The sequence below is a fragment of the Trichechus manatus genome, unplaced genomic scaffold, assembly GCF_000243295.1.
Source record: "Trichechus manatus latirostris isolate Lorelei unplaced genomic scaffold, TriManLat1.0 scaffold00151, whole genome shotgun sequence".
Lineage (NCBI taxonomy): Eukaryota > Metazoa > Chordata > Mammalia > Sirenia > Trichechidae > Trichechus > Trichechus manatus.
Genome location: NW_004444087.1, coordinates 3,014,576 through 3,037,195, shown reverse-complemented (window position 1 = coordinate 3,037,195; position 22,620 = coordinate 3,014,576). Strand labels below are relative to the sequence as shown.

At 51.8% G+C, this 22,620-nt stretch overlaps 1 protein-coding gene across 1 annotated transcript; it reads right to left on the bottom strand.

Annotated features, from left to right (window-relative positions):
- Positions 1 to 1,341: 1,341 nt before the first annotated feature.
- On the bottom strand, positions 1,342 to 21,399 carry SNX8 (sorting nexin 8). The gene is made up of 10 exons (XM_023740239.1): positions 21,156 to 21,399; positions 19,748 to 19,865; positions 16,901 to 17,022; positions 14,887 to 14,967; positions 12,618 to 12,778; positions 11,085 to 11,217; positions 6,713 to 6,781; positions 5,160 to 5,306; positions 4,656 to 4,805; positions 1,342 to 1,891 (listed from the first exon to the last, which is right to left on the bottom strand). Exons 1-10 carry the CDS (start codon positions 21,375 to 21,377, stop codon positions 1,778 to 1,780), a joined length of 1,317 nt encoding a protein of 438 aa, XP_023596007.1. The 5' UTR covers positions 21,378 to 21,399; the 3' UTR covers positions 1,342 to 1,777.
- Between the last annotated feature and the right edge of the window lie 1,221 nt (positions 21,400 to 22,620).

The window sequence follows — 22,620 nt, the reverse complement described above, 5'->3', positions numbered from 1 at the left end:
AGACAAAACAGGCTGACAGCCTCTGCTGGCAAGTGCTGTGCTCTGAGGCTTGCTTCAGTGCCCCACAGTGTAGTGGGACCAGCTGGTGCTTTCCAGCCGGCCACCACACCAGGGGAGCTTGGACCTGGTGGTGAGAGTGCAAGTTGGGTCCAGGAAGGGCACTCTGTACTCCAGGCGGCAGGGGTCCTCCGTGCTCACGGTCACCAGCTCACTGCCCAAGGGCCCCACACAACCATCTGAACAGAGTACAGGAGAACAAGCACACCCTCGAGGACCCCTCTGGGTACTCCGGATTCACGGCCATGGCCACAGGTGCGGCTAGCGGGAGCCCCCATCCACCTGCAGGGCCCTGCAGCTGCCAGGACATCCTGCTGTCACTGGATGGCCTCATGTCAGAGTCCAGTGGCCCAGCCAGAACCCTCTGGAGCCTCTCCCTGGCCAATGAGAGCCATGGACTCAGTGGGGCCGGGTGAGGAGCCCAAGCTGCCCAGCGCGGAGAAAGGCTTTGCGTGTCTGCAGGAAGACAGAGCAGTGACACACACTGCCGAGGTGGGGAGAGTCTGAATTTGAGCCACCAGAGAATGGCTCTGCATCTGAGGGAGCGGCCCTGGAGGACAGCCAGCCCCTCCGTGAGCAAGTAGGGGATGGGGGCAGGGGGCCTGGGAAGAGTATTCTCATCCCAAAGGGGCACCAGGAACTCAGTTTAAAAGGGGGCAGGGCACAGCAACATAAGGCAACAAAAGTCCAGCTGTTATGAAAGGCACCCCTCTGCACCCCTTCCTCAGCCCCACCCGCCCTGGTGCTCATGGAGCTGACAATAGTGCTGGCTGCCAGAGAGGTGGGGAGAGGTGCACAAGGCAGAGACGCTCTCCAGCAGGTGGACAGGCGGAGAGGCTGGGCTCCTTCATCTTGCATACAGTGGGGTCAGAGAGTGTGCGCGTGCATGCAGGGACTCGGACACACCAGGGCCTGAGGGTAGTCACTGGAGCTCGTCCCCCGGAATAGTAACACCACGTGCCCAGCTGCCCTGTCACGTATCAGCAAGTCTCTTCACTTTATCAATCTTGTTGCTGACACACACGAGGCACACGCACACATGTACTCACACGTACACACTCAACACACAAGAACGCACACACTTAGGCGCACACATGCACGCACTGTCAGACACCCTCCACATGCGGACTTGTGCACACCTGCACTCACGCACACACAGTCAGCATGACGCCCCCGCACACAAGGACTAGTGCACCACCACCTGCCAGGCGTGCTGGTCAGCCTGATCGACTGTGCCCGCTCCCTGACGAGTTCCATGTCAGCACTGCTGTCTCCTTACCCACGTGCAGGCCTGGCCGCAGGGGACACCCCGTCCTGTGCAGGACCTCAACCCTCCTCCCGCCTGCTCAGCGATTAGACCCCAGAAGCGTCTCCAACCATGTGCCCACCACATCCAAGGCACCCCCGCAGCTCTCCCAACTGCCGTGTGCAGAGCGAAAACAACTCCTCCACCCTGCCCTAGATGTTAGGACAGAAACCCCACTCCGGGAACACCAGCACTTCTCAGCACCAGAGCAGTGAGCTGAAGAACGATGTGGCGAGCATGGCCTCCAGATGGTGTCAGAGCAGGCCGGCCACCCTCTGCAGCTGCACTCAGAGGCCTCAGCAGGCGGGTCCTCACAGATGGGATGCCGCCCCACCTGTCCCCAGGTGGTGGGAATTAAACAGGGACACGCCATTTGGAAATATACTTTAGTGGAGTCGGGGGAGTCCGTGGGCACTAGCAAGGGAGCAGACTATCCTCCTGGGGGGATCGGGGCAGCGTCAGGGCACCGCTCGGTCCAGCAAAGAGGCAGTGCAGCTTGGGCTTCAAGTCGTTCCACACCTTGCTCATCTGAGGAGGAGGAGGAGAAGCATGGTGAGATGGGCAAGCATCCACACAGGTCAGCACGCAGCTGTTCTGTGTGCAAGGCCACACCGGGCACAGGGGCAGGGCACTCAGATCGATCCCAGCCACCAATGGGCCATGTCACCTTCCCAGGCTCCTGTCTCCAGAGGAAAGGGAGATCAGCCAAGACACAAGCTTCCGGAAGACAGGCAGACATGTCCTCCCACACCGGTCCTAACTAGGGGCAGATCCCTCACAGATAATAAGCCCACTACAGGGCAATGGGAACGAGGGAACAGGAGCAGGTCCTCAGCCACTGCACCCAGCACCAGGGCACAGACGCGCTCCGCATGGACGTCAGGAAACATCACCACTGGTCCGTTCCCACCGCTGTCTGTGAGCCTGGTCACCCGCCTTCCAGGTGGCGCAGCAGGTCAAACACCAAGACGACATTCACCAGACAAGTAGCAACAGGAGTGAACTGGGTGCCGGCATCACACAAGCCACAGGCATGAGGATGCGGGAAGCTGTGTGGTGGGGGTGCTGGGCCAGCGTCTGTGGAACTGGGGTCCACATGATGACATGGAAGCTGAGGGTGGCCCAGGAACAGTCTGGTAACCCAAAGTCCCCAGAACCCAAGTGACAAGAACCACAAGAGCTAGACAACAACAGGCTTCCTAGAACGAAGGAGGTGACAGCACGCCCACCATCACACATTGTGTGTTCTCTGTCACCACCGGGCATCGCAGTGCCCAAATCCTTCACCTAAGACTTCTCCACCTGTGACCACTCACCACTCACGCAGTCTTGCCTCCTAACACTCATCTCTGTCGCTTCCTCTCCAGCCCACTGCCGCTGCCTCGGCTTAGGCCTGCCATTCCCAAACTCTGCCTGCAGGCACCCCAGCACCATGGCGAGCTCACAGGGGCTGTGGGGCACCTTAAACTTTCCAGGGAAACTTGGCAACATCTGCCAGACATGACACCAACTACCACTGTTATCAAGAGTTGAAAACTCAATGAACAAAACTGTTACACGTTTCATTAGACTTCGGAATACCGTGAAAAAGTTACTGAGGCAGGAAGGGCGCCATAACCTCAAAGAAGTATGGGAGGTTTGGCCCAAGCTGTCTCTGTTTCTCACCTGGTCCCACAGTCCTCATGTCCCAGAACCCAGGCATCTGCTGAAAGTCCAGACCCTGCATCCTGGCCCCAAAGCCAGACTCTGCATCCCGGCTTCTGCATTGTCCGCTAACACCCCCGGGGGTGCTGCCCAGCCTGACCCAAGTTAACACTGGCCACTGACCGAGTCAGGTGCGATTATCCCCCCATGGGTTTGCTGGTCTCCACGTCTAACCCTTGGCCCAGCCGCCACAGCGTCCTGTGCTCCGTGTGAGCGAGCTATGGGTCTATGTCCGCGCCACACACTGCCAACAGAAGGCTCTCCTAGCCCTCCAGGCAGCAGTGCCTGCCAACTCTCCAGGTAGCCCACCCCCACCCCCACTGTTCCCTGTGTACCTTACAACCCTCCCACTGGGTCAGAGCCCTCTCTTTCTCTGGCCGCCTGCCCTCTCTGGGTTTCCCACTAATCTGGGCAGTCCCTGTTGGCAGGCTTGGTGTCATTCATCCCTGCTCCTGGCACCAACCACAGAACTGGCACAAACTGGGCATCACATTCATCCATCACCCACAGCATCCCTGGGCCAACCATGGTTGGTGGCAGGGTCAGACACCCCACCATTCCTCAGAGAGAAAAGTTGAGCCCCCACATGCAAGCCGCCACATCCCTGGCTGGCAGGCATCCAGAGCCACACGGCTATCACGCCATCTCTGGCTTTTGCTCTCCCTTCTCAAATGGCAACACGCGTGTCCCTGACCAGATGTCCCAGAATGCTGTGTGGCTGGCCCTGGCTGAAGAAATACTTGGAAAGTATTTCTCAACCAAGCCCTGAAACAGCCCTGATGGGCCCAGAGGTGAGGGCGGAGATGGGGCTGACACAGTCTGAGTTGTCTCAGGGGGCTGGAATTGGCCCCCAGCAGATACGTCCTCTCCTAGGATGTGGCTATGCTCCCCGCACAGCCAAGAGGCCTCTGTGGTAACTGAAAAACCAAGGAACCCAGGACAGCATCTCCGAACCCAGAGGTGTCAGGGAGAACCAAGCAAGGGTCACCTTCCAAGTATTTCTTCAGCCCAGGCCAGCCACAAAGCATTCTGGGACATCTGGTCAGGGACATGCGTGTTGCCATTTGAGAAGGGAGAGCAAAAGCCAGAGACGGCGTGATAGCCGTGTGGCTCTGGGCGCCTGCCAGGCAGGACTATCGCAGCTCGAAATGTCTCGGGGCCACTCACAGTGTTTCTTTTCATCAGAAGGAAGCTGGCCAGGGGCTTTCAGAAAAACATCTGGTCTGTGGGACTGCCCAAATCAAACCCAATCCCACCCTCTCTTCCTCACAACCTTGGAGTCCAGGAATTCCATATGCTTTACCTCTGACTTCTTGAATTCCTCCAGAAAACCAGAAATGGTTTCTTTGTAGCCCCTTCTGCCCCCACCCCCAAGAATCACAGGGACAACCTCACAGCTAGAATGCTGGCTACACATGAGACCCGAGGTTGGAACGAGAACCATGCTGTGAAGTCCCACGCTCACCCCATCTCTGTTAGCTTTCTAAATAACCTTTCGGGGTCAGTAGCAAGGGCTGCTCAACTTGAAGGAAGGGCAGCTGGGCAAGAAAGGCCCCGGCCAGGAAGGTGGGAGCAGGGGGAGACTCACCTCCTTGTGGCCCTGGATCTGCGAGTTGACAAAGGCCCCGAGGATGTGGGAGGTGAGCGGCAGATAGGCATGCACAAGCTGCGTCTCCTGGTGCAGGCAGTACAGGGAGAAGTGGTTGCGCAGCTCCATTGTCTGGATGGCGTTCTCTTGCTGCAAAGGAAAGAGACTCTCTGTTCCTGGTCCAACAGGCGAAGGGCACGTAGAACACCTGGGCCCAGGCTCAAGTCCCTTCTCTCAAGGCAACCCTTAAAACTGAGCATTTTGAAGGCATCAAGCGTTTTGAAGGTGCCAAGTGGGGTGAGAACCAGGGAAATGGACTAAAATGAGCTGGAAAATGCATCACTTAGGTGTCTGTGTCTCCACTTATACCCACATGTGCTCTCAGGCCCAGCCCTGCTACTGGGCACCCAGCAGTCTACATTCTAGAAGGCATCCAGCCAACCACGTAGACCCCATCCCCCAGGCCGACCCCGGGCCACGCCCCTCTCTGCCCCCTAGAACCACCTCCACGATGCGGGACTCCAGCTGCTCCACAGACTCAGGCTCCCGGCTGTGCGCGGCACTCATCATCTGCCGCTTCATCAAACTGTACTTGTGCAGTGCCCGCTGGTGCTTGTGCAGCACGCCCTTCTCGTGCCGCTCACACAGGTCCTAGGGGAGGGCCACAGTCACCCATTGAACCCAGCCCACAGCCCAGCCCACGCCCTCACCCACCCTCCCACTGAGCCTTCTTTAGACTCCTGCCACCCCTCCTTCGGCAGGAAAACCCCCTGAAAGGAGACAGGCAGGAGGAGGTGGGAAAGATTGTGTGGGAGGCGTGTGTACCCGCAGAAAACAGCTTAAAAGTAAACGCTATTAAGGCCCTGCAGTATGAGAAGGCTTTTCAGAGCTTTTCTTCTTTAGAAAACAATTTGGACACCCCCACTCACTTCATGCTCAGAAAAATGCTCATGAGCAGCAGCATGGGTGTTCAGGCCCCACGTCAACCCATCAAAAGGTACATCAGCCTAATCTGACACACTCATTCACACAGTGCCTTACAGTGCAAATCCACACCCAGCACAAACCAAAAACCACAGAAAACAAGCTCAGTTTAGAAGGGAAAAGAAATAAGCAATGGACACAGTAATTTTTCATTTAAAAAACAAAAGCGTAACTAGGAGGACTAGGATGTTTCCGGACCTCAGACTTTAAACGCTATCCCATTTCCAGAAAGCTAGTGTCCTTCCAGAGCCCCTGGGTAGCGCAAATGGTTAATGTGATCAGCTGCTAACCAAAAGGTTGGAGGTTCGTGTCCACCCAGAGGCGCCTCAGAAGAAAGGCCTAGTGATCTACTGAAAAAGCAGCCACTGAAAAGCCTGTGGAGCACAGTTCTACTCTGACACACATAGGGTCACCAGGAGTTAGAATCAACTCAACGGCAGCAGGCTTGGTGTTTTGTATTTAGTGTCCCTCCAGGAGAAGGAAGATCATTCCGCCTCCAAGAGGGCGATGCACTGGAATTCACCTGGGCACCCACCTGGACACCCACCTGGACACCCACCTGGACACCCACCTGGACACCCTCCAGTAACCTCAACCAGAAATACTGTGAACAATACTAGCCACAGAGTCATAGAGCTAGGACTTCAGGTGCCCCCTTGCTGCCACCCTCATCAACAGAGGAACCTTCTGGAAGGCCCTGTGGTGCCTGGCCAGCCCCCCTTGAGCCTCGGGGGCCACACAGTCCACCCTGCCATCTCAGGAAGTTTCCCCCACTGAGCTGAGGCATGGTGTCTTGGAACCCCACCCGCTGGAAGAGGCAGCCTCACTCTTCCCTGCATCATCCATCCTACAGTTGGAGAAAGCAATGGTGTTAGCAACCCTGACCCAGATCACACCCCTACTCTCAGAGCCACCCGGTGACCCCACGCCAGAGAGATCACAGCCCGTCCCAAGCCATCTCCCTCGCAGCACTGGCTTCCCTCCTCCTCCTCCATTCCCTCGGAGTTACCCCTGAAAGACACAAAATCATTGCCCAAAAGTCAGCCCCCCAAACACAAAGCAGCCAGACTCACCTTGTAGGACTGGAGCAGATCCAGGAAGAGGTTCAACTTCTCCACCACATCACTCTCCTCCTGTTTACCCTGGAAACAAGGGCTCGTTAACCAACACACGACACACGGCCACAGCCCCCCGCCACCGACCAGCCCTGAAGAAAAGCCTGAGCCTGCACCCCGCAGAATGGCCCCGCAGAAGAGCCCCAAGACGGCCCTGTGGAAAAGCCCGAGCCCCGCAGGACAGCCCTGCAGAAGAGCCCGTGCCCTGCAGGACGGCCCCTCCAGGCAGACAGAGAAGCCCAAAACCCAGCCATCTCGTGGCCTTGGTCTCAGCAAGGATAGCTGTCCACTTCAGCTTCAGTTGCTCAACACTGGGTCTGCTTTCTAAGACCACATCGTGCCCCACCCACGTCAGGGGATCTGTGGGGCCTCAGACCCCCTAGCAGCTGTGCTCAGTGCCACATGTAAGTACAGTTTCTATCTGGAGCTGGGAGCTGAGTTAATTAAAGCAGAGACAAACGGAAGGGAGCTCGCTGGAACTGATGGGGAGGCACTACTGGAGCGACTTCAGTCAAAGGGAAAGCAGCAGGATGCAGGGGAACAAGGGGACAGAGCCTGCAGCCATGGAGGGACAAGCAAGATGAAAGCCAGAAGTTGAGGTGAGTGAACAGAGATGTTAGTGCTCAGGCTGATACAAGGAGATGGAAGGACTACCTATGGCCACCTGCAGACTGGTGCAGTGGGGGAGGGACAGGGAACCAGCTCTCTGCTTCCATACCCAGAGCACAGCTCTGTGCAGGCGACAGAGGGATGGAGACAGACTGACGGACACACCAGGAGCCTACCACGGGCATCTAAGTCACAGAAGGCTCTGCCTGTGGGGTGGCCCGAGGGTAGTGGGGACCCCTGGAATATCAGAAAAACGAGCACCACCGTTGGATCTCCCATGGGATCCTTGGGACAACTCCCACAAGGCAGCCTGGCCAGGCAGACACCACCCCAGGTCCACCCTGCCCCACGTGTGTGCACCCAGAGCAGCACCAGGAGGCGGATGCACAGACCCACACCATCCACACCAGTCCAGCACCAAGGCTTGAGCCACTCCTAGGTTATAAACATCAGGTCACTTCTAGAAGTGTCCACTGACCCAGAGACCAGCTCTGTTGGAGATAGTGATGGCAGAAGCAGGGACCATGTCCTCCCTGTGTCCTGTGGAGGGCAGAGGTCGGGGGCCATGTCCCCCTGCGCCCCCATGCCCTGCTCCCGGATCAGACAAATGCAGACCTGGGAGGCTGACCACACCCTTTATGGTCACCATGGCAACAGTCAGGACCAGTTTCCTCAGAACATCTCCATGTTATACTGTGGTCACCACCTCTGGCCTTTCCACGTGCCCCGAGGGCACCAGACACCCCCAGAGAACCTCTCCCCCAAGTGCAGTGCGGCTCCTCAGGGAGGTTGTGCTCCCTCTCACCCAGTGTGCCGACTGTACCAACATGGAAGTTCATCACGGACTGCACAGCAGACTAACAGCCAATGAGGCCCAGGTGGTGGTAGTGATGGCCCAGGTAAGCACCAGTGGCAACCCAAATAGGTGCTGGTGACAGCCCAGGTGGGTGCCAATAAGGCCAAGGTGGGTGGTAGTGACAGCCCAGGTGAGTGCCTGTGGCAGCTCCCGCAGGAGGCAGAGACTGAAAAGTTTCATGGTAACATGAGCTCAGACTCTCAGGTAGCCCTGGGAAGCCCCTTGGACACCAGGCCTCAGGCCAGCTGGCTCAAAGCCTCCCCCAGCCACACCATCCTACAGTCATGGCCAACCCATCAGTATTGCCTGGAAGTCACATAAAAACGACAGCTGTTAAAAACTCGGAAAGGAAAACCCCAGGAGGCCACAGGTACCCGTGTCCCCACCTTACTGGGCAGAAGGGAGGCTCCATTCTTGCCCTAACGGAAGAGGGGCCTTGGGCTCCTTCCTTCTCGTGTAATTTTCTGCCAAGTCCAGTTTCTGGCTCAGTGTCACACGGGACCCTAAGCCATCAATGTGTCTGCTTTCAACCAAGGCAATTGTCAAGGTGCCGTGAGGAAAACGGCCCTGACTCCTGGGCTCACTGGTCTTCTATCGATTTCCTACAACTCGAATACTCCCAAGTCCAGCGAGGTACACTCAGGAAACAGGAATCCCCCAGGCACTAACTTTCAAAGCGGCATTTATGAAACATCAGAGAGCCGCAGTACTGGGAAGAACCTCAGACTACAAACAGTGACCGTCTCAGATGCCCAGAACCTCTCTCCCTCTTCAAGCTGGAAACACAAGAATTCAGATGCAATCAGAAGGGACTTTTGAAATCATCTCATCTAGAGATTTTTACCCTCTGCTCTGCAGGAGCCTGGGGCGGGGTGGGGTGGGGTGGTTCTTGGACCCCCGCTGGGGGGCTACCTGCGAAAGGGCATTGAGTAGGGTAAGGGTCACGGCCCCTGCCACCTGAATTGCCTCATTTTACGTTTCAGAGACAGAAGCGCTCTAAGGTTTCAATGGGTTCTTTAAAATGTTTACAAATGACCTAGTCAGCCCCCTTATTTGTTTGCTTAGTTTTATAGATTTATTTTCAAAGGGCAAAACGGGTAGACAATGTAAATACAAGCCCAACGGAATTGCTCTGTCAAAGTCAGCAGTGATGCCGACCTGCCTTCTCATTTCCAGACGTTCGTCAGAGTCAACTGAAATCTTCTCTCAGGGAAGAAAGGTGGCCGGATGTTTTATTCATATATGTCCTTCTTATCTGCGATGTAACCTACTATTTCTCGTGGACGCATTAATTTTTTTCACATCCATATCAGAAATTTCAAACCCAAATTCATCCTCCATGGCTGTAATAATCTCTACTTGGTCCAACCTGTCTGCCCAGGTCCTTCATGAAATGGGAATTTACCACAAGCTTTTCTGGGTCAATCTTATCGTAGAGTTTCAAGACATATGGGACACAGCCCTTGACTCCCTCTAACGCCAAAGGGCGAGTGTCGCTATACTGGCAGCACACTGTGTAACTCTACCTGGAACCTGCAGGAGCACCGAGGCCAGCTACAGAGCCCCGGGTCTCATCCGCATCCCCAGAGACCAGTCACCTGAGGGAGGTCACAGCACAGACGTCACAAAAAGCCAGCACAGGCTGCCCCAAGCACCCTGCCTTTCTGTCCTGTCAGACCCCACCACTGCACCCTCGGTCCTCCCTCCCTGCCTTGGAGAAGTGGCCCTCACAGCCCTTGGGATGGAGAGGACCCGACACCTGTTAGGAGTCACATCAACACCCCCTAAATCCGGATCCTAAAGGGAAGACGTGCATCATAGGAGCAAAAGAGGAAGGAAACCCAGGACTTTCAAGCCAGTAAAAGGCCAAATTCCCTTTTCAGCACTAAAAGACATCCTAGGCACCTGAGACCGAATCTCCAGTGTGAAAAGGCCCCAAGTCCCCGGCAGGTGGGTCGGCCAGCATCCCTGTGGTTGGGACATGCTGGCCGCACAGCTGTGCTAAGGGGCGGGTCAGCCAGCGTTCCTGTGGCCCCCCCCAAACTGATCACGTCAGTTCACTAGGGGGTGGGTCGGCCAGCATCCCTGCGGCCCCCAACACACTGGCCACATCATTTCACTACGGGGAGGGTCATCCAGCATCCCTGTGGCCCCATTGAACTGGCCACACCAACTTACTGAGGGGCTCAGAGCCTCGGGTAGGCAGCAAGGCTTTAAAAGTGATCTAATTTTAATGTTTTTAATTACCTGCTTGCAGTTTAAAGACCATTTCCCCAAGAATCAGGCAGCAAGCTCTCACCCTGGCAATTATGTAAGAGTTCCATAACACAGGAGCACCCAGCTGACCCTTTAAATGTGGTGGTAAACACTGTACCCTCAAATTAATCCCAAATGATGACAAGATTCTCTGCAGGTTCCTAAAAATAGCACCTGCTGTACAGCAGCAGCACTTCCTTAGGTTAATTGGGTATCTGGGGTGAAAGGCGGAAGGGGCGCTCAGGCTCGGGAAGCCCCATTATCATTCTGAGTTAGCGACCACAAGGCCAAATACAAGCTGAGGAGGACAGCAAACGAACACGCAGGAGGAGCCTGGAAATTCTGAGATCACGTTTTCAAGGACAGGCTGTATCCCCTAACCTCAGCAGAGTCGGCTCTCGGGAGACCAGAAGCAAGTTCGTTTTTGTCATTGGCAATCATCTCACGGGACCTCACCCGGAACAGGTGGGGATGTGCTGTCCCGACCCTGGAATCAGCTGCTCGCTCGCTCAAGACCCAGAACCCTAAGGTAAATGGAAAGAGGGCACGCTCCCAAACACCCACATAATGTTCCTGGGGCAGCTGCATGTCAAGAGCACGCTCACTCACCTGTTGTGCGGCCTTGTCAGCCAGCAGTGCAAATTCCACAGACAGGCCTTTTAGCGCCTGCTTCAGGGACCCCCACGTGCTGCTGCTCAGAGCAGCCCAGGAGGGGAGTGGGGTCGTGTCGGACCCTAGAGCACTAGGGAAAACAAAACAAAAGCCTTGAAGCTCACGACATAGCCCTGCCACCAACACTCCACTCTAAACACCAAGCCACCCCAAGGCCACGTCCACATCTTCCCTCTAGCCCCTGCTTCCGAAAGAGTACCCCCTGCTGTGGAGTCGATTCCAACCCATGATGACGCCATGTGTTAGAGCTCCACAGGGCTTTCACGGCTGTGATCTTTACAGACAGGAGCCCTGGTGGCGCAATGAAAGGTCAGCGGTTAGAACCCACTCAGCAGCTCTCTGGAAGAAAGACCTGGTGAACTGCTCCCGTAAAGATTAGTCGTGGAAACCCCACGGGGCAGTTCTACTATGTCGCATAAGGTTGCTAGGAGTCAGAATCAACTCAGTGGCACAAAGCGACAAAAACAACAATCTACAGAAGCAGATTGCCAGGTCTTTCTTCCGTGGTGCCACTGGGTAGGTTCAAACCACCAACCTTTTGGTTAGTAATTGAGCGCAAACCGTTTGCGCTACCCAGGGATCTTCACTCGAAGGGAAGTCTGTGGGAAAACCTGGGAGTCTATCAGAAATGCATGGTCCCAGGCCCTGACCCAAACCCACGGAGTCAGTTCCTCATTTCAACAAGATCCCAGGAGGTGTGAGTGTGAGAAGTGCAATTCTAGAGTTTGCTGAAGAACACAGAGTCCTGGGCTGGGAGTTCTGCCTCCCCTTCAGGGAAAGCAAGCTTTAACAGCCCCTGATCTGCTCTTTTTCTTTTTAAAGTCTAATCCTGGCAACGAGAGAAATGCCATATAAGAAATTGGCTGGTGAGCAAATCCTAAACATTTTCTGCCTGATTACACTCAAATTCTCCATCTTTTTTACTTTAAATGTGATCATTAATTTGCCTAGCCCGTTTTCTTCCCGTTTTGGAGTGAAACAGGTCAGAATGACGGTAATTACAGTAAAATGCAAGGAGCCTTGGTGGTGCAAGGGTTAAGCGCTCAGCTGCTCACCAAAAGGTCGGCAGTTCCAACCCACCCAGGGATCCAGGGGTGAAAGACCTGGTGATCTGCTCCCATAAAGATTACAGTCTAGAAAACCGTAAGGGGCAGTTTTCCGTCACGTGGGGTCACGTTACTGAGTTGAAAATCGACTCGACAGCATTGGACAACCACAACAGTAAAACGCACTTTCTGCTCCAAGTCCACAACCAAAGCCTAAAGATTCTCCCCCCGGCTAACCAACCCCCATTGTTGTTGTTAGCTGCCATTGAGTCGGCACTGACTCATGGCCATGCCATGTATAACAGAATGAAATGCTGCCTGGTCCTACGCCATGTCCATGATCTTTGGATACGATGGAGCCCATTGTTGAGGCTACTGTGTCAATCCATCAACCAAGCCGCACCGAAACTGCCGGGCCACCTGCCTTAACTCCTTCCCAAATATGAGAAGGTCAGCAGCATTGTCAATGGCCCTGGAAGCAATTCGCTCGGCCCGGTCCCGGAGCTTGTAGAAGCTGTTGTAGATGTTTCGAATCAGTTCTCGGCTTGCTGCAAACTGGACCTGGATGTCGGCTGGGAGGAAGTCCTGGTGGGACGAGAAAGGAAGACGACGCTGAATGCTCCTAGACGGGAAACACCTCTCAGAAAACAGCAGTGACTCCCCCCAATGGTGACAACTCCACCTGTCTGAGCAGCAGAGCTAGGGTGTATTCAGACCACCCTGTGAGCTCCCTTCTCTGCTCTCCAGCGTCTGCCCTGAGCTTCTCTTCCTGTCCACCATCACTTATACATCATAAATGCTAAGCTCAGTGATCCCATGAAAATACAACTATAGTGTTCAGTAAAATTTGATCAAACCGGTATTAGTACCAGTTGCCATGAGTCAGCCCTGACTCACGGCAACCCCATGTGTGTCAAGAGTAGAAATGTGCTTCATGGGGTTTTCAGTGGCTAATTTCTTGGAAGTAGATCACCAGGCCTTTCTTTTGAGGCACCTCTGGGTGGACTCGAACTTTGAACCTTTAGGTTAGCAGCCGAGCATGTTGACTGACTGCAATACCCAGGGACTCCAATCAAATTGGAGAGCCTGTCAAAAAAAAAGCTCAAATAATAGTAATAATCTTCAAGCTCAAAATAATGAATGAAAATTCCTCGAAGACACTCCACTTGAGAGGGGCCTCCTGTATTCCTCACTTATTCCCAAAAATATTTTTCAAGCTTTGTTGTTGGTGGTTGCCACTGAGTCGATTCCAAGTCACGGCAACCCCATGTAACAGAGTAGAACTGCTCCATAGGGTTTCTTGTCTATAATCTTTACAGAAGCAGATCGCCAGACCTTTTCTTCTGTGGCGCCACTGGGTGGGTTCGAACTACCAACCTTTAGGTTAGCAGTTGAGCGCAAACTGTTTGAGCCACCTAGGGACCTTCTTAAGAGCTTTAATACTAACTTATTCTAACTGTCGATGCTTACAGAACAGAAAGCGTTAGGGAATAAAATGAATGTAAATGATTATTTCTGGGTGGACAAACAGTTTAAGGAAAAAAACCAACAAAACTATTAAGTAGCTACCTTAATCCTTTTTTGAAAAAAGACAGGTCAAATTAAATATTTTAAAAATAGACAAACGCAAAAATCAATCCCCTGAAGCCTGAAAAGCCAGTGATGCCAGCTCATGTCCATTCTGAGGCACAGGAGGCAGCCCACCCTGGCAGGGGGGGAGCATGGTGGGCTGGGGTCATATGAAGGCCAGTTCACACCTGGCCCTGGTACTCAGAAGCTTCGGACCTGGGCAAACTTGGGACAGCCTCTCTGAGCCCGTTTCCTCATCTGTAAAATGGGCGTAACATCCCCTATGTTTCAGAACAGTTGTGAGAGTTAAACGAGAAAAACATGCAATGGGTCTTAGTGTACTCCTGGCACAACGTGGAGGCAAAATAAATATTATTAACTATAACTTTAAACCTTAAACAAAAAATATCCCCTGAAGTCTTCTTTATACCAAACAATACCAAAAAAACCAAACCCGCTGCCGTCAAGTCGATTCCGACTCATAGTAACCCTACAGGACAGAGGAGAACTGCCCCACAGGGTTTCCAAGGAGCAGCCGGTGTATTTGAACTGCCGACATTTTGGTTAGCAGCCACATGCTTAACCACTATGACGAAAAAAAAACTCGTTGCTATCAAGTCAATTCCGACTCATAGTAACCCTACAGGACAGAGTAGAGCTGCCCCACAGGGTTTCCAAGGAGCACCTGGTGGAGTCAAACTGCCGACCTTTTGGTTAGCAGCTGTAGCTCTTAACCACTACGCCACCACCACAATAGTTTAGCTTAAATAGTAAAGAACATCTGCCTTCAGCATTGTGCTCTTTTAAAAACCTATCTACTTAGAATCAAATTGACAACAGCAACTGGGAAAATTAGATAGGAACCTTAGGGGGCAGTGAGTTTATGTTAATGGGGAGGAACAATTCAGAAAAAGAGGGTGGGAATGGTTGCTCAACTCAAAGAATGTCATCAGTGTCAATGAATTATACATGTAGAAATTGTTAAACTGGTATATGTTCTGCTATGTACATTCTCAACAACAAAAAATAAGTAAAATAAATTATCAAGAGATATATTATTAACCATTGAAATTACTGCTGCTGTGGGTCAGAGCAGAAGTGACAGTCAAACATTACAGACACACCTTGGCTCGAGTGGCCAGTTTGCAGTGCAGGAACTCATCGCCGACACACTGGGCTGACTCCTTTAACCTGTTCTGCACATCCTGCAAAGGGAGAGAAACCACCACCACCTCACCTTCCACCATCGCAAGAAAGCAGATGTGAGGCCAATTAGTCCATAACAAGCAGGATACGGTCAAGAGAACAACGTGCTTTCACATGTATTCCATCATCTTTTAACTGTCTCTGCTTAGATTTCTTGTTATTGACCTTAAATTTCAGAGTGGTCTTGGGGTGGAAAGCCTGACTTAACAATAGTTAACATTACAGAACCTTCAACCCTGGAGCAGAGAACTCCCCAGAAACACGGCGACTCCCACTGTAAACCAGGGACAAGGTCTCTGCTCCACACAGACAAACGTCCTAACATGCAAGCAAACATCCTAACATGCAGCTATTTGTGCCTGAAGGAAATTTAGAATCTCTGAGATGCCTCACAGAGTCCAAATTCTCTCGCTTCAGCAAAAGCGATAATGGCCACACCTGCATCCCTCCCTAGCTCCTTTCCATCTGTTCTGAGCTGCACACAGCTCACAAGCCCGACCACATTTCTACTCTGGCAATAACGATCTCTGTTCCGCAGGCGCCTGTCCACCCCCTGGGCTTAGAAGATCTTGGCTCCTGCTCCAAGGAAGACCTTGGTGGCAGGTCATAAGAGACATTTGCTGAACATCTAGCCTGGGTCCAGTAGGAGACCCACAGGACTGGCAGATGTCCCCCAACCCTGCCTCCGGGGTGTCACAGAGTGATAGCTAATCTTAGAGAGGTCAAAGGCCCTGCTGTTGCTCAGGAAATGGAGGAAACAGGAAGCAAGACTGGTGCTGATACTGTGTGGCTTGCACTGCTGGGTTGGTGGCAGGCCTTGGGTCCCTTCCCAGGTTCCCAAAGTGGCGTCTCAGGAAAGGTCCCCACCGTATCTGAGGTGAACTCAGGACCTTGACTCCACCGACAAAGTGCTCACTGCTGGATCCCCATCCCTCTATCTAACCCATGATGGGATTACAAACTCTTCTCCCTCCCATCAGAGCCTGCGGTGAGTGGGCCCAGGGTCTACTCACAGGGAGAGAACCGCAGCTTCCCCCTGTGCCCCACGTAGAGCCTGGCAGATTCTGACAGACAGACATCTGTCTGGAGTAGAGTCCACACCCTCCTCCTCACCCAGGAACAAGAGCTCGGCCTCAGTTTCTCGGCAGAACAGCCTGACTCTCATTAAGACAACAGGATAGCAGACTGGAGAAGGAAGTCGCCACGCTGAGTTCTAATTGAAGTTAATGTACATGAACACATTACTCTCCAGAACACTAATCTATACGGCAGTTCTGTGAAGGAGACTAAGCTGGTTTTTCCAATGGTATTTCATCAGTGTTGCCCCCCCCCCTTTTTTTTTTAAAGTACATACTTACTTGCATCTGGAGCCTCCAGAACCTTCAAAAACCTTCCAAACCACGCAAAAACCAAACCAGTTGCCGTCGAGTCAATTCTGACTAATGGCAACCCCATGTGTTACAAAGTAGAACTGCTCCATAGGATTTTCTTGGCTGTACGGGAGCAGATCGCCAAGTCTTTCTCCTGAGGTGCCACTGGGTGGGTTTGAACCGCCAACCTTCCGGTTAGTAGTTGAGCGCAAACCATTTGTACCACCCAGCGACATACCAAACCATGACATGCTATGTATACTAACTCTAAATCCCCACAGCGGCTGCACTGCCAACCCACGTCCATGGGAATATACAAAATCCTGCATGGTCAAACCCCAGACCACCTCTCAAAAATCACATTCCACCTGCTATTTAGAAAGACAGTAAATCTTATGTATGTCAGTCACATATAAAATAAATTCCTTCAGGGCAGCAAAACAAGAGAAACGAGGCAGGAGGGTAGAAAGGAAACAAGAAGAAATTTAAGAATGGAAATCAGAGCTGGAGGAACCTCAGACTCTACCACACAGAACGAGATGCAGATTTTTGTCAGACTCACAGAACCGCTGAAGGAGAGAAACAGCTTCAGGACCACGTCCTCGGAAAAGGGGGGGTGCCGGGCCACCAGGTTGATGAAGCGCTTCAACGCCCTCCTCCTGGCTTCAATGAACTCTCTGTCGGCTGCAGGAAGAGCACAGACGTTATGGATTGAATTGTGTCCCCCAAAAATGTGTGTTGTGGATCCTGGCCCCTACACCTGTGGTTGTAATCCCACTTGGGAGGTGGGTTTTCTTTGTTATGTTAATGGAGCAGTATTAGTGTTGGGTGTGTCTTAAATCAATCTCCTTTGAGATATAAAGCAGACTGAGCAAGCAACCAAGCAAGCAGAGATGGGGGAAGACATCATGGCACATGAAGATCACCAAGGAGCCAAGGAACAAACTGAAGAGATAAGGACCTTACCCCAGAGCTGACAGAAAGAGACTTCCCCTAGAGCCAACACCCTGGTTTCGGACTTCTAGCCTCCTGAACAGTGAGAAAATAAATGTGTTTGTTAAAGTCACCCACTTGTGGTATTTCTGTTATAGCAGCATTAGATAACTAAGGCAACAGGTCACCACACACAGGCCTGGAGAGAGGCTCGGGGTGTGACATCTTCCACCCTGAGACGGTGCCCCAAGCATTTCAGGAATGGAGCTCACAGTGCCCCACACAAGCTGGTGGAGGACTTGGGGCTGGGATACTGCCAGACAACAAACCCATTCAAACAGGCCATAGAGGAGAGGGCTGCAGAGCCCCCATTCCACATCCTGCCCCCACAAACCTGGCCGGCCAGGAACTTCCCAGGAAAACACGGATCCTACTGGTTTTGACCAACAGTCTTGGGACCAAGTTTCATTCCCAGCTTTCATCCTAATTTACAGCCATCTTCTGTGACCCCTTTCCGGCACTTCTCTCTAGGAGCAAGTAGGTTCTGCTACAAACGTACATTAACTCGGTTTTCCTGTTCACATCACCTGTCACTCACTTTGTAATGGATTCAACTACTAATTGCTTTCATTCAGGTTAAAGGAGCCCTGGTGGCTCAACAGTTAAGCACGTGGCTACTAGCCAAAAGGTTGGTGGTTCAAACCCACCCAGGGGCTCCGAAGCAGAAAGACTTGGTGATCTGCTCCCATAAAGATAATAGCCTAGGAAACCCTACAGGGCAGTTCTGCTCTGTCACATGGGGCCACTAGAAGTCGAACCAGACTTGATGGCACTCAACAACAACAATATTCAGGTTAAGTGTTTTTCCCTTCGAGGGGAAAAAAAACTATGTTGATTCATTAAGGGTATATATTTTAAATATATTTTTTAAAAGTATTTCTACTGTGGAAAATATATATGCAACAAAACATTTGCCATTTCAGCATTCACATGTACAGTTCTGTGACACGGATTATGTTTATCATGTTGTTCAACCATCACCAGTTTACAAATTTTTCCGTCATCCTTAACAGAAGCTCAGTGTCCCCTAATAAAATACCACTCATAAGTTACTGAACAATACAGTTGGATGAGCTCCCCCCCCCCGCTTCAAGACCTCCAGGCACCTAAGAAAGGCTGCACTTTCAGAAGTGCTAAATAGCACGATTGTTGTCAGGTGCACCTAATCAAGTCCGACTCATAGCACCCCATGTGACAGAGTAGAACAGCCCCATAGGGTTTCCTGGGCTGTAATCTTTACAGGAGCAGATCACTTGGTCTTTTCTCCCGTGGAGTCACTGGGTGGGTTCAAACTACCAACCTTTTGGTTAGCAGCCAAGCATTTAACTGTTGTGCCACCAGGGCTCCTAATAGCACGACTGTTTGTCTGCATGCATTGTCTCCAGGTGCTAAACATTGAACCACACTCAATACATTCTGGTGCCTGAGTCAAGTAACCGTTCACTTGCCCCTGCACATGTTCTCAGCGCTCCTGCCCAGAGCATTCTGTCTGCCCTTCAATGGAATATGAAGAGTATACCACAGTGCTCACCTGGTACAAAGGGAAAACTGTAAGATTTACTAGATTCTAACTAATCAGGAACCAATGATAAAAGAGGCAAAAGTATTTATGTACACTCTGAAGAGCATTTGGAATGCTGAAAATGGTCTCAAATCTCAAGCTATTTCCCCCATTCAAGGGCACAGTTACTTTGAAATTGCTGGGAAAATGGTGGCCAGTCCATTTGTCAGCTTTGGGCACTCACCAAAGCATGGAGTTTTATCTAGGATTTGAGAAGAGGATCATGGGAGAGAGGGTTAATAAGAGTCTGTGCTCTGGGACACTGGGAGAGACAGAACATTCTAGAAGGGACTCAGGTTATCTCTGAGCCTCTCACCCAGCCAAGGCCCTCTCCATGAGGCAATGAAGAGCGGATTAGATTTTCTACCTCACATGTGTGTTCTCTTCCCTGTGTGGCCTGATGCTATGCAGTACCCACTGCCAAACCCGCATCACTCTGTGAAGCAGGCAAAGCAAACTGTCAGTCATGGGGACAGAAAGGATGCCCAGTGACGACTCCCCCGACCCCCCCCCATAAGCTCTCATAAGTCTGACCCCTGGGGTGCTTTTCTTCACACCTGTACAGCGGGAACGTCTCCACACATCAGGTATCAAGGTGGACTGAGGGTGCCAGGTGACAATCCCTTTTCTGTACCAGATCTGGGCTCTAGGCCACAGCTGACCCCAGGAGGGACAGAGGGCTGGTGCTGCACTGCAGACCACACCTGCCTTCACTGCATCCAGGAGGAAGGTGGAAGGCTGGTGGCGAGCCAAGAAATCACCTGGTCTACAATGGGATCTACCGTTGAGCCAAGACCTCAGCTTCTTGGCAGGGAGCTCGTCCCAAATCCCACAGCCTGCAGCAAACCGCCTTACCTCCAAGCATCCTCTTGGGTGGAAGGGCTGGCACCATGCGATACGGAAACTTGTGCAGTAGCATCTCGTGGAAGACCACAAAGTCATTGTACCGTCTATACACAGAGGACTGGAAACGCTGCCAGGAGAAGGGGGCTGACATCAGAAACCATGGTGACTCATTACTTCCCCTCACCTCCTCTTCCTCCACTAAGTAATATCACCAAATGCCTAATCTCCTCTCACCAAAAGGAGAATGCCTGTAACTCCCTAGTGTTTAGTAATACATCTTTTCAACTTTGTATCGCTCTTATTTTCATGTTTAACTGACATCGTGACTCTTCTGAAAAAGACAAGACTCTTTATAGTTTTCACCTGCTCAGGTGGGCACCTGAAAGTCCCTGCGTGGTGCAGTTTGCACTTGGTTTGAAGCCACCCAGCAGTGCCATGGAAGAAAGTCCTGGCAATCTGCTTCTGTAAAGAAAACCCTATGGAGCAGTACTATTCTGTAACACATGGGGTCGCCATGAGTCAAAAGCCACTCGATGGCAGCTACTAACAATAACAAGGTAGGCAGCCAACCTACCCTTAAAAGGTAGCACATTAAGAATAGCGCATTCTTTATTTCAGAGTATGTCCTTGATGTATACTTTCAAATAATGCTACCACAGCATCAGTACTGCTGAAATAAACCCAAATGTCTAAAACTAGAATCAGCACTGAAACCGAGGATTAAGTAAAAACTGCCTACAGGCTCCACCTCAAGGCCTATCACTGAAAAAGCTGCAGGTGCCACAAGATTCACATCCTAGTCAATAAACCAGATGTCTCTGAGCCAACTCCAACTCATGGCAACCCCATGTGTGTCAGAGTAGAACTGTGCTCTGTTTTCAGTGGCTGATTTTCTGGAAGTAGATCACCAGGCCTTTCTTCTGAGGTGCCTCTGGGTGGACTCGAACCTCCAACCTTTTGGTTAGCAGCCGAGTGCATTAACTGTGTGCACCACCCAGGGACTCCTACAACGTGGGGGGCAGCAGTATTCAAGGGGAGTAGATGGTCGAGCCAATCCCGCCCCCAAAATGTGATTTACTATTTGTAGTCCACGTGTTAATCCTCAGGGGTTTCCAATGTTGCAAAACTCCCACTAGGCCACCTCATGTGCGGGGTCTGTGCTCTGCAGACAGCCTGTAGGATTCCCAAAACCAGAGCCATGGTTACAGGGAGGGCAGACTGGACTAGTTGGGGACAAGGCTGAGCTAGCAGAAGACGCAGTGACAGCACGTTAGGGAAAGTCTGTTTGGCAGCTCAACGCTCTGCCTTCAAGTTTTGAATCTCACTTTCAGCCAAGCCATGTGGACTCTCTCCTCTGCCCTGAGACTTGGCCCTTTGATCCCACCCTACCCCCCGACACACATACACTGCCTGTTACCTGGCTGGAAACCTCATACTCCACATGTTTCAAGAAGAGACCCTTCTTCTCCGGGATGAGCTCCACCTGCACAGTGTCACGGGCCAGCAGTTCCTGCAGGGTGTACGAGAGCAGCAGCGGGTTCCCCTGCGGCATCTGCATCCGAGTGGGCTCGGGGTCCGTCTGCTCGGTCCCCCGGGGTGTGGGCACGTCTGCGAAGGAGAAGGCGAGTGTCTTGGCCATCTAGTGCTGCTCTAACAGAAATACCCCAAGTGGATGGCTTTAACAAAGAGAAATTTATTTCTTCACAGTAAAGCAGATTAAAAGTCCAAATTCAGGGCGTCAGCTCCAGGGGAAGGCTTTCTCTCTCTGTCGGCCTTCTCATCAATCTTCCCCCGGACTAGAAGCTTCTCTGCACAGGGACCCCAGGTCCAAAGGACACGCTCTGCTCCTGGCACTGCTTTCTTGGCAGTATGAGGTCCCTTCCTCTCTGCTTGCTTCCCTTTCATCTCTTGTAAGATAAAAAGTGGTGCAGGCCACACCCCAGGGAAACTCCCTTTACATTGGTTCAGGGATTTGACCTGAGTAAGGGTGTTACAATCCCACTCTAATCTTCTTTAACATAAAATTACAATCACAAAATGGAGGACAATCACACACTACTGGGAATCATGGCCCAGCCAAATAGATACACACATTTCTGGGGGGAACATAATTGAATCCATGACAGCGGGCAAGCACCCAACACAGCCAGCTGCTCAGACAGCAGGCCCTCCTGACAGATCTGTCCCTTAGGATAAGCGAGCTCAGCACACAGACCAGCCTAGTTGGCAGTCCATTCCCCCCGCGTGCCACATTCCACACGCTAGTACACTTCTGCCCACAGGAATCACTGTCTGGCTAGGCCCTGGCTCCGGCATTAGCAAACACACCCACATTTCGATGACCAAGAGGAATCGAGTCTTCAACTTGGGGAAGGGACAAAAGTGAACATTTACAAATTACGTGCAAAAAAGAGTCCTCTACAGTCAAGAGAAGGTGCTAAGGGCTATACATTCGTCTGTATTTCCCCACTGTTTCTACCAACAACATATAACTTTTATATGCCATAACAATCATTCTCATTTTTTAAAAACCTACATGCCTGTTTATAGCTGGGATTTCTAATCATACACATCAAAGAATTAAACCCTAAAACATCAGCTTCCTTATGGACACAAATCACCCATGTACCCATTCACAAATCAGCAAAAGAGAGAGTACAGAGGGATTTCATGCCAAAAAACTTGCAGAAAACAAGGAAATCAGATTGTTGACTCAACAAATGTTTTGGTGTGTATTTTCACCACAATAAAAAATAAGTAGAAAAACATGTTAAAATGGCAGTTTTTTTCTTTATTGTACTTCAGGTGAAGGCTTACAGAACAAATAGTTTCTCATGAAACAGTAGTACACATATTGTTTCATGACATTGGTTAACAACCCC

What these genes read in the sequence shown, in the direction of transcription:
- SNX8 (XM_023740239.1), bottom strand. Translation starts at nt 21,377, where the DNA reads ATGGCCAAGACACTCGCCTTCTCCTTCGCAGACGTGCCCACACCCCGG. An exon ending in ACCCAAGAGGATGCTTGGAG is followed by an intron (nt 17,023 to 19,747) that starts GTAAGGCGGTTT and finishes CTCTTCCTGCAG; the next exon opens with CCGACAGAGAGTTCATTGAA. An exon ending in TGGAGTCCCGCATCGTGGAG is followed by an intron (nt 4,806 to 5,159) that starts GTGGTTCTAGGG and finishes TTTCCTTTGCAG; the next exon opens with CAAGAGAACGCCATCCAGAC.